The sequence below is a fragment of the Fistularia commersonii genome, chromosome 1, assembly GCF_037954325.1.
Source record: "Fistularia commersonii isolate RoL2024-O1a breed Wild chromosome 1, RoL_Fcom_v1.0, whole genome shotgun sequence".
NCBI classification, from domain to species: Eukaryota; Metazoa; Chordata; class Actinopteri; order Syngnathiformes; family Fistulariidae; genus Fistularia; species Fistularia commersonii.
This window is the reverse complement of record NC_141284.1, coordinates 14,348,039-14,360,085: the sequence shown is the minus strand read 5'-3', so window position 1 is coordinate 14,360,085 and position 12,047 is coordinate 14,348,039. Positions and strand designations below refer to the sequence as shown.

Sequence of the window (12,047 nt, the reverse complement as noted above, 5' to 3'; positions counted from 1 at the left end):
GAAGAAGAAGAAGAAGAAGAAGAAGAAGAAGAAGAAGAAGAAGAAGAAGAAGAAGAAGAAGAAGAAGAAGAAGAAGAAGAAGAACTGTATGACTGCAAAATAGGGTTAAGTGAACATTATCTGAGCATGTTTAGCTGCTTGGCTTTCATTCATAATCATTCATAACACTGCTTTATACTGACATCGGTCGTGGTTTCCGGTTTATATCCCAGGGACAACATTGACAAATTTAATTACTGTGGTCAGTAACTATATTGATCTCTTGATTGGGAAGGTGGACCTGCCTCTAACAGGATGGACAGTGATCTACTGTCAGCCCTCCTCTTTATAGACCAATACAGCTCCTTAGCAGCCATCCAGTAATTATACCTGAACTATGTAGTTATTATTTTATTACTACAATATTCTTATCTCTGGTGATCAGATTAACTTGTAGGTCTGGACAAAACCAAGAGATATTGTTGAATTGCCATTCCCCAATGTAGAAGAGTCAGTAATCAGCAGTAGTAATGTTGATGCTATGCAATACCCATGGTATGCACACCAAATTCACGTTTGAATTAAGCCATTCACAATCTCAAACTACATTAAGCCGCAGTCAATACAAAACACAGATGGCCGTGTTCTGCTGTTGAGCATCACATTACACCATCCTGTTCACATCATCACCTAGAATAGTTCACAGCATCAAAAAAACACAAATAAAAAATATGCATTGTACACACATCTCCGGTAACTTATTTTCACATTTTCAAAAGAGATGCAGGAAAGGTCTCAGTTCTCCCTGAAACAAGGCCGGCCTTTTCAATGACATGTATAATCAATAACTCCATCATAAATTGAACTAGCTCCTATAACATGAGTCAGCCTTTTCATCCTCTGTCCATAACATTCTCTTATGATCGTTTGATGGGTGAGTAACAATACACTGTGGAACAATACTGTATATCGAGATTAAAAGATATGTCAATTTGGACCACTGAAATAGATCAGATGAATGGAAATGTAGCCTCCTGCCTCAAGACTACTTTAGCCTCCAGAGATTTGCCTTACAATCATATTTAGGGGTTTGCTGAAAGAGTAAATAAGAAAATATCTCGGAAAAATAAACTGAGTTTCCAACATTTTACATGCACAAAACAACTACAAATTCTCCCTTTGTTAAATAATACAAATCACAAGCCATTCATTTTCTTTCACACTGAATCTTGAGTGGACTGAATTGTAAAACCCTCATTAAGAAAAACTAATGAAAGAACATTTAGTAGAATCGACAACATTCATGGTTGATAATAGTTACTTATTAAGGGCAGGATGGACAGACAGACAGACAGACAGACAGATAGACAGATAGACAGATAGACAGATAGACAGATAGACAGATAGATAGTTAGATAGATAGATAGATAGATAGATAGATAGATAGATAGATAGATAGATAGATAGATAGATAGATAGATAGATAGATAGATAGATAGATAGATAGATAGATAGATAGATAGATAGATAGATAGATAGATAGATAGATAGATAGATTGGATGGATGGATGGATGGATGGATGGATGGATGGATGGATGGATGGATGGATGGATGGATGGATGGATATACTTTAAGCATCCATTTTATTAATACCTATTGTAGGAGGAAGACATATGAAAATGGCTTGGGACAGTCCAGTACTACAAGTTAGGTAGGGGCTCTTTAAATTAAACCAAATAAACTGGATACAATCATGTTTAACAGTTCTTCATTTTATAGAAATATTCTAAATTTAAATAATGTCATTTTTAATTAAAGGTGTAAAATGATTATCAGAGTAGACAGTTGTGCTGTTATGCCAAGTGGAAGCAATGGGACGCAAATTTAGTAGCAGGCTGGAAACGCATACATTTGATTCATGAATAACTCAGTTCCAAAGGGCAGGTGCTATGGTCGCAAATGATTTGTAGAGTTTGGATCATTACGTAAGGGCTGGAGAGTGGGCAGGAATGGAGGCAGATATGTTCTGTGACTGAACCTGTGAAGTGAAGCCGGTAAGTGAGACCAGGGACACTGCAGGATGCCCATGCTCTTCCTACATAACTTATTCACATGTGTAATAGTTACATAAATGGACTAGATCACTGTGTCATGTTAGGGGAGATCTAGTGGGACACAGGTCGGAGCATCTCTTAGTAATACACCCTTTTTAGGGAGCTCTTCAATGACAACTCATAAGGACGAAAAGATTCATATTGCAGAACAATACTTTGTCGCTACTGTTTAAACATCCGAAATCAGCAAATAGTCAGAATGGGCAAAATGAGCTGATGTAATATATAAATAAAATAGATAAAAATATCCCATGAATTCCTCATTCACTGCTCAATGTTTCTCAGTTTGATCAGAAACATAAATATACCATTCCTAGTTCCCAGGCTACAGAAGTAAAAGCTGAAAGCTCACAATATCAGTAAGACAAAGATAATCACAAGAGTAAAGATTAAATGTTTTACTTAGTCTGTTCTCCTGTTTTCTGTGAACCTGAAATTGACACAGAATTAGTAGAATTAATTCTCAAAATATACAAATGAGTTTCTTGTAAATATCATTAACGCACATTTTACAACAAATTACTGTCTACATTGTAACTCTGTATTACTTAAGTAAGGAAAAAACTCACTGTCCAACTACAGAGAAAACAGAATGCCAACTACAGCCATATACTGGTTAGTGAAATGATGTGAACTAACAAGTTGGTGAAGACCAAAACCAACTGCCCTTCAATATTCTTAGGGCAAATTAATTTGTCGGACACTGAACTTGTTCCAGGATTATCACTGTATTAATAAACCTTACAACTTTGTCTGTTACACCATTTCCCTAATACTGAAAAACTGGAATACCCAAGTACATTATATGCATATACTGTAGATCTGGATACTATCTGATTTAAGAGCTCAATAATTAGTTTGTCTTTCATTTTCTAAAACACTGACTTTTTAGTTCTCATATAATTGAGCTGAATCACCGCCACAGAGTCAGTAAGAGATTTTGCAAAAAGGGCCTTTTTTCCAGAAATTACCAGGAAAAAAATGCATGAAATTACCTTCAAAGGATGGAATTAAGCTACTCACGATGAAAGGAAGACCAAGTAAATTGTACTGCAAATGTGACCAAAGATTTTCCATGTCTTTGCAGATATCATGATGTGCAACGGTGAAAACAGGGGGGTTCTTAATATGATTCCTTTTTTTTTTTTACATCATCAAGCCCTACCCCTCCGTCCATTTTGTCATAGCCTAAAATCATTAACATCAGTGTGCCAAACTAATACACAGAAAATACAGTTTGCTCTGGTATTATTCTGTGATGAGCAATATCAGCTTTTCATTCATGTGAAAACCTACATGTTAGCTCATCCAGAGTAGACTGGGAGACCAGTTTGAGGAGGCTGCAGGGGGAGTTAAACCACAAGGGAGCTGCAAGGGCAGCAATTATCTCATGAAGTAAAACATCTAATTTGTTAGGGGCTCACAAATTATAGCTGCAACAAAAACAGACCAAGAAGGATAATGAAAGCCACAGAGACAGACTGAGGGAAAGAGAGAGAGGGATTTGACTTGTAGTGCTGTCTAAGAGGGCTGCATCTATTTCACATGAGTTAGTGCAATGTGAGCAGCACAACAGTCAGACTGGGTGGAGAATTGTTCCTGTAGGACAATAACAATTGTACAGAAGAATTCACAAGCACTAATCTGAGAGCTAAGTTTGAAAAAAGACTATTACCTGTCCAAGCACAATCCTGACACCATGATTAAAGGTGAATTACAACATTTCAACATTTGTATGAATTGGCAAATAGCTTGCACAGATGCAACACATGTATTCTCTTTGACCGATTCAACAGTTCCATCACCGGATTTCATGCTCTTTAGTCGCAAAGCAGCAGAGCATTAGTTTCTCTGTTGTTTAATTAATAATGGAGCAGGAGCCCAGCTGAGCAACAGCACAGTATATAATGCTAGTTATCTCCAGGCCAACCCACACACACATGTCAACACAAGCACTGGAGCGTCAGACACAGGTCATTGTTGTATGCCATGCTGTGAAACCATTATAAAAAACGGTTGAAGGTTTTCTCCGATTTCTTTGAAGGGCAATAAAGGATAGATTTTCAGTGGAAGGACCCCTTCAAAGACACCTCCAAGATGATCTCTTTTTCTATTGTTTGAATTAGTTGAGACATACAAGGTAGGCTTTGAAAAGCATTTGATAATGATTATGAGAACACATGATTATGAGTGATAATAAGTACGTTGAAGAGTGTCTTTAAGGTGAAAAAAATGCTGAAATGACTGAAGTTCCTACAGACATCCAATATAATGTTAAGTAATAATTCATCAGAATATGATGGATATGGGCTTTTTCCACATGAACAATTACTTCATCATATTACATATCACTATTTGCCGGTTGATCTATCTGAAGGCAGCTCTCTGTGAAGCGCCTCCGGAGACTTCAGTTTCAGTTTGAAGAGTCTGATCAACACATCTTCCCTGCTGAAGTGTCCTTGAGCAAGACGTTGGCTCCCCCCTCACTCCACTACAGGTTAAACAAAGATATCACATTACACTACACAAGGTGACACAGGATCTGCAATGTCAGTGTCATTTCATGCTGTGCTTTCAGCCCGGCACCGTGTGCGCGGAGACACATCTTGTGCATGCGTTATGGCACTACCTGATTATATCATCATTGTGGCCCAGGTAAAATTTCTGCTTGTGCTCCCGAGTGTTGTAGACAACTCCCACACCGGCGACAAAATAGACTATTTCCTTGGCGGCGGTGTAGTACAGGTTGTTGCGGCACTGATGTCCCCGGTATCCGTACACCCACTCCAGTCTCAGGTGGCAATTGGGAGCCGTTCTGTCAGCCATAACCGCACTTCTTCCGCGAGTGTGTCACTGTCGCTGTCAGGTAAGCTTCCAAACAAAGTGTCATTCACCAAAAAGGATTTATTTAAAGCCCGCGTGTCCCATTACTTCCGTCGGGTTTCGTCCAGTCCAAGGAGAGCGACGAAATTACGCATTTCTGAGGATTGTTTGCGTTAATGCTCAAGGGTGAAAATGCGCTGTCTTTTTGTAAAATTGTTTTCTGCGCTAATGTTGTCACAGCTTGAATCCGCCAATACTTCGTCAACGGCGGGCAAGCGCTCCTCTTCGACACAGGTCAAAGCTCCTGTCAAATTCTACAACAAAGATGGAGCTGTGCTGTTAGTCAGCTAGCACCGCCCACAATGATGACGCAGTGGTCCGTTGTCCAATCAGGGCAGACGAAGTAGACTCGAGGGAAAAAAACGGGAGGCGACAACGTCGTCACGACTTAACAGAAGCAAATTTCAATCTGGGAGCGATACCAAAGAATAAAAAAATAAAAAATAAAAAAAAATGGGAGTGGTACCAATCCTACCGTCACATTTGCTTTTTTATTGGACTTGTCACAGCAGACCGGTGGTTTTGGTCTTCACGACCCGGCATTTTTAGCGCACCTTGAAAAAGGCTACGGTCTTCCAATCGCCACAGTATTTATACTTCCTGGCATATTTATATTTTGTTTGCACGAACAAAAGTTGAGTAAATCATTTGTTCATCCTGGAATTTGCAAAACCTCATCCACATAAGTTCCTATCTTTTTTTTTTAATATTGGCGCATTCTGGATACTCACGACCAACCGTCCCTTTTCAGACTCTATGACAACCAAAATGTGAATAGAAGTCTTGTGAAATAATGGCAAAAATATAACATATTTGATACAAAGCAAACGTCCTGGAATGTCATTTATCATCAATTAGATAGCATTAATACACGATTCATTTGTATTACAATCAAAGTGGATTGTGTTTTTGACGACAGACAGCTATTTCAATAGTAATGCTTGTTAATTTAATCTTCGAGTAAACGCTCAGAAATATAGAATGAAACGATACTGGTTCTTCCACCGACAACTTAAACAATATGCCTTCGCTCAATTGTGATTTTATTTTTTTTAATTCTTTTACGCTGAATTGTGTCGTTTCCTTACAGGAAGTTACGAGCACGACGACCGCCCCATCCGTCGTTGCTAAGCAACAGAGAAAGCTTTTCTTCCGCCATAATCCCACTTCAATTTATCGGCTTGCGAACAAATTCCATCGCAATTTTCTCGATTTGTCATGGAGGTGACGATGGACCCTTTGTTTTTGGCATGGAGCTATTTTCGGAGGAGAAAACTTCAACAGTGTTCGGAGATTTGTTCAAAAATATTACAGGATAACCCATACGACCAGGTACCGTGGCAAGCTAGCGAACCCCATTAGCGTGTTAGCACACACTCAATCTGTAGTGGGTGTAACAAAAATCCTCTTTCGTAGAAGTCTTAAAGTTGCAAAAAAAATCGAATGAACTCCTGCCTTCCCCCTTAAACGGATTCGTTTTTCTTTCGTTCATTTTTAACTGCATCATGTAGTATTTCTCTTTTCTCCATTTATTCATGCTTGTCTTCATCATTCGTTTTCTTTTAACACTCCTGCATGCTATCTTGAGGGCTCCTCCTTGCTTATATCAGAGGTAACTATCTTGGCAAATAGTTCTACCCTCGATTCCACCTTTTTAGTTAATAGCTTACTTGGGTCAGTAACTATTTGAATATAGCGTATGTTCACCCATTATATATGTGGTAAACTCCGTATTCATCCATTATATATCTGGTAAATTCCATATGACTACAGTATATGATTGTGTAATCACTGTGTATTTTATAGGCAGCTTGGAATTTAAAAACCCGCGCTCTGACAGAGATGGTTTACATTGATGAAGTTGAGGTTGACCAGGAGGGAATTGCTGAGATGATGCTCGATGAGAGTTCTATTGCACAGGTTGCACGTAGGTGTCTAACATCTTTACTTACCTTAAAATGAAGCCTGTAAATATTTCTAACAGGTTAAACCTGTTTGATTAACTGACAAATCTAATTATGTGCCAGGCCCCGGAACATCACTTAGACTTCCAGGAACAAGTCAGGGTGGTGGTCCTACGCAGGCTGTCAGGTAATATATCCTGGAGAATACCTGAATAAGGTCTTGGTGAGTTATTATTAATGCATTTATCCTGAACTGTTAAGGCCAATGACACAGTCAGGGCGCCCTATCACTGGATTTGTGAGACCAAGCACACAATCAGGGCGTCCTGGGACGATGGAGCAGGCCATCAAAACCCCACGTACTGCCAGCACTGCTCGACCTGTCACAAGTGCTTCTGGGCGATTTATCCGTCTTGGAACAGTGAGTGAACATGAAAGGCTTGAAAAAACATATTCTCTTTGTTCAACACATTCATACTGCTTCACAATAAGACTGATGTTTGCCAATTCTATAATTTATTAGATTATATTAGGACGAGGTTTGTGCCCTTTTAAATGTGTAAATGTGTGTTTCCACAGGCTTCAATGTTAACCAGTCCAGATGGGCCCTTTATAAACTTGTCAAGAATAAATCTGGCCAAGTATTCCCAAAAGCCCAGTTTGTCAGGGGTGAGAGTGAGACCATTGTGAATTGCAAAATTTTCATTATCTTTTTATCTTTCTTAACTTACCATCATTTCCCTCTTCAGACACTGTTTGAGTACATCTTCCATCATGAAAATGATGTGAAAAATGTAAGTTCTGAATGTAATGAGATTACAAATAAAACTTTTTGGCATAACTTTGCTGTTATGTTTTCTTTTTAAGCTAAGTTTTTTGTTTTCTTCCAGGCTTTAGACCTGGCAGCACAAGCAACTGAGCATGCCCAGTTCAAAGACTGGTGGTGGAAAGTTCAGCTGGGAAAATGCTACTACAGGTGAGTGAGTCAAAATATGTTTTAAATCAAATGTTGTGTTTTTGAAAATCTAATATCAACACCCCTGTCCTTTACAGGCTTGGTTTATATCGAGAAGCTGAAAAACAGTTCAGATCAGCACTTAACCATCAAGAAGTGGTGGATACATACCTCTATCTTGCGAAAGTAATGAGAGAAACCACGGCAGTATTATACAACAGATGCTCATAACAAGTTCTGTCAATAAATGTATTTATTTTTTCAATTAAATGAAAATTGTTTCCCTCAGCTTTATCAGCGCCTTGATCAACCAATAACAGCACTCAACCTGTTTAAACAAGGCCTAGACCACTTTCCCGGTGAAGTCACTCTTCTAACAGGCATTGCTCGCATTCACGAGGTATAGTATCAATATGGCCACTGATAATGAGCTGATTTGTCAAATAAAAGTCGGGGCATCATTTCCTTTTCATTCTGTCTTTACTGAAGGAGATGAACAATATCCCATCAGCCACAGAGTACTACAAAGATGTTCTGAAGCAGGACAATACTCACGTGGAGGCAATAGCTTGTATTGGAAGCAATCACTTCTACACTGATCAGCCTGAGATTGCCCTACGCTTCTACAGGTCAGTCAGCGTGCTACTTTTTACAGTAAATGTAATTAATTTTAAATAAATTCACTGCTTTTTCCTTTTCTAGGCGACTCCTCCAGATGGGAGTGTATAACTGTCAACTGTACAACAACCTGGGTCTGTGCTGCTTCTATGCACAGCAGTATGACATGACTCTGTCCTCCTTTGAGAGGGCTTTGGCCCTGGTGGCCAGTGATGAAGAGCAGGCTGATGTCTGGTACAACATAGGGCATGTTGCTGTGGTGAGTTTATGGTCTTGCAATTATTTGCATCTTCTTTTCAGTTTTCATTGTAAATGAATTCATTATAGACTCCTTGCTAAAGTCCTGTTCTCGCTGATAAAAAAAAAAATCATGTTCTATTTTACAGGGCATAGGAGATGTGGTATTGGCATACCAGTCTTTTAAACTGGCTTTGGCTTTTAATAATGACCATGCTGAAGCTTACAATAACCTTGCTGTCCTTGAGCTGCGCAAAGGTCATATTGAACAGGTAGAAACTAACATTACGTTTTAATGATGCACTCAAAAGGCTGTTTTACTGTGTTTCCTTTTTCCCAACATTTATATATATTTCTTTACTTTAATGCCAAAGGATAGTTCTCAGTCACAATCAGGTGTTCGATTGTTTTCAAATTAAGCTACAATTATGAGAGGATAAACCCTTACACCATGAGTGCAACAAGCAAAGAGTCCCCTTTTATACCCAACTAGAACTGGACGCATTTTAGTAACACAGTCAAGACCTTATGAGATTTATAGGATCTTAGAACTGGGGAAGCAGCACCAATTAGCTGCAAGTTCTTTAGTCAAATAGTAAGGTGACAGTCATCCCTTAAATGTCAGTACTGATGGTACCCCAAAAAATATGACTAATATGGCTAAAAAAAAATATGGCTAAGTGACCTATGATATCACTAAACTAGTCCTAAACTAAGTATAATTTAGAAACCCAGAGGTAAAACCAGTAGAACAGTATGTTGGGATATAAAAGCAGATTAAATTGTCCAGTTTTCTGTCACAGTAAGTTGTTGTGAATAGATATTAAACTATAACAGTTGCTAATGTGTCGTCCTCAGTCGATCCCTGAAAAATGCTGTGCTGTAGGTAAACTTTAGTACCCAGTGGGAAATATACATTTGAGTGATGTTTCATTAGAAACTGGTTCCCATCTTCTCTTCATATGCAGATTGTGACTATTCCTACAATCTACACAATTTTAGGGATTAACTGTAAATGTAAGGTTGAATTGGCGATAGCTAGGTTTGTATTAAAGCAAATAAAGTTGGGTTAAAATTGAGATCAGAGGCTGCTTAAGAAATATTCATAAATTCAATGTTATTTTTCTTCCAATTTATGTTTCAGTCCAAAGCCTTTCTGCAGACAGCTGCATCATTGTCTCCTCACATGTATGAGCCACACTTCAACCTGTCCATTCTCTCTGAAAAGGTAATTTACAACTAGCCATTTCATTCTAACATAGTTTTAAAAGTTTTGGGGCAAAGTCTGAGCTCTATTGTACAATTATTATTTGATTTGTTTCCAGATTGGAGACCTTCAAAGCAGCTACACTGCAGCTCAGAAGTCTGAAGATGCCTTTCCTGAACATGTTGACACTCAGCAGCTCCTGAAGCAACTTCGCCAGCACTTTGCAGAACTGTAAAGCTCAAGCCAATGTAGACAATAAGCACATGTAAAAAAAAATGAAGATTGCAAAGAGTAGATCTCTCTTCAGTGGAACTGTGCAGGCTTTGAAGTGGTTATTGATGTACTTGGAGGGTAGTGTGTTTGTCAAATAGAAGCCATTTAGCAAAACAGCAGTAAGAATAATGTAACAGGAAAGGTAATGGTACATTTTACACTATTTGTCCAGTCATGAAAGACGATGCTGTATGACCTAGAAACAGTTACAATGACAAAAAGACTTGAGGCAGAGCTACAGGTCACAGAGATGAAGATGCTAAGATTCTCTTTGGGAATGACCAGGATGGATAGGATCAGGAATGAGTCTATCGGAGGAACAGTACATGTTAGATGTTTTGGAGAGAAGGTCAGAGAAGCCAGACTGAGATGGTTTGGTCATGGACAAAGGAGGGATAGTGAATATATCGGTGGATGGATGCTGGAATTGGATATGCCAGGCAGGAGATCTTGAGGAAGACCAAAGAGAAGATTTATTGACGTAGTGAGAGAGGATATGAAAGTAGTTGGTGTAAGAGAGTCTCAAAATGAGACGTGATTAGGCCAATTCATGCCACAGTCCAATCAGGTACACAGCTTTTTTTATACAGCCCTGCGTTTCAGACAAGGTCAAGGCAGTTCTATGGTACGCATGTACATGGCACAAACAAATAAGTCTTGTAAGAGCACAGAGCAAGAAAAAAAACATCTTCAGTCATATAAAAATCCGTCCATTTTCTGGTTTCACTTTGCATTTATTTCCCTGGGCTCCACATGATAATCCAAACACAGCCATGAAGGTAAATGCTAACTAAGAATAAGTGTGTGTAGTCTGACGGCATACAGCTAAATATGGGCACCTATCATTCTGGATTTTGCAGAAAACTGTGATGTTGGTAATGAATAGAAAAAGACGTGACTTCAGAAAGCAAGCAATCTGATAAACCAGACTTTGTCTGTGTTTGTAATTATTTTGTCTATTTGAAATAGTTTTCACCTATATTGATTATTTATGTATTAAAGTTCTATTAAAGAAAATGGGCTATTGTGGTTCATCCATCCATCCATCCATCCATCCATCCATCCATCCATCTTCCCCTGCTTATCCAGAGTCAGGTCACAGGGGCAGCAGCCAGAGCAGCGAGACCCAGACCTCCCTCCCCCCTGCAACATGGTCCAGCTCCTCTGGGGGGACCCCAAGGCGTTCCCTGGCCAGCCTCAAGACATAGTCTCTCCAGTGTGTCAGCCCTCTACTACAATAAGGAGGCAGCTTACAGAGGGGTGTATTAAAGTTATCAAGCTGAATTGTTATTAGATTGTTTTTAAACCAATTACACAGATACTTTGTATCTTACTGTATCTGACTGCAAGTAATCCACAGTGCATAAATGCATGGAAGTAACCTGTATGCATATATAAAAGATTACATTTAGATTGATTACAAAAAATACTTTTATAGGTTATTTCATATATCTGATTTAATATATATATTGAACTCCTGATTGTTTTGTTGTCTCTACCAATATGAGCATAGCAAATAAAAAAACAAGGAAGACGTTAAAAGGTGTCGCTTTTTTTTCCTTCTTGAAACCTTCACAATAGTGAAACTGACACATTTAAACAAATACCAGTTAATCAAAATGGTCTCATTTCACAAATCCACTTTAGGGAATAACTACAGGGTACAACCTTCCAGTTTTTAAAAGGGTTAAATCTAGGATACATGGCTACACAGTGTCCATCACCAATATCACCAGGCTCTCCATCCATCCAGAACCTGCAATCAATGAAAGATACCATAACTGAAACAAAATGCACATAAAACATTTTTTTCTTCTTCTATATTTTAGCCACTGATAAGTATAAACCTGCAGCATTACAAAATCATGGCTTGATC

The 12,047-nt window shown here is 38.6% G+C and overlaps 2 protein-coding genes across 4 annotated transcripts in view; one reads left to right on the top strand and one right to left on the bottom strand.

The window, feature by feature from the left end:
• eml5 (EMAP like 5) overlaps positions 1–5,437 on the bottom strand; it is a 49,550-nt gene extending 44,113 nt beyond the window's left edge. For both annotated transcript variants that reach the window (XM_086149584.1, XM_086149593.1), the window contains exon 1: positions 4,724–5,437. In XM_086149584.1, the coding sequence (XP_086005710.1) occupies positions 4,724–4,920 (197 nt within the window). In that variant the 5' untranslated portion in view covers positions 4,921–5,437. The remainder of the gene's footprint in view (positions 1–4,723) is intronic.
• A 673-nt stretch (positions 5,438–6,110) lies between these two features.
• On the top strand, positions 6,111–11,771 carry ttc8 (tetratricopeptide repeat domain 8). 2 transcript variants are annotated; one of them, XM_086149564.1, is made up of 15 exons: positions 6,111–6,309; positions 6,566–6,589; positions 6,784–6,904; positions 7,005–7,068; positions 7,143–7,302; positions 7,461–7,550; positions 7,631–7,675; positions 7,772–7,857; positions 7,935–8,022; positions 8,126–8,236; positions 8,326–8,465; positions 8,539–8,713; positions 8,841–8,963; positions 9,836–9,919; positions 10,017–11,771. In XM_086149564.1, the coding sequence occupies exons 1-15, from the start codon at positions 6,196–6,198 to the stop codon at positions 10,131–10,133; spliced, it is 1,542 nt and encodes a 513-aa protein (XP_086005690.1). In that variant the 5' UTR covers positions 6,111–6,195; the 3' UTR covers positions 10,134–11,771. The 2 variants fall into 2 exon arrangements, with proteins under 2 accessions (XP_086005690.1, XP_086005698.1); XM_086149572.1 differs by lacking the exon at positions 6,566–6,589.
• Positions 11,772–12,047: the final 276 nt, after the last annotated feature.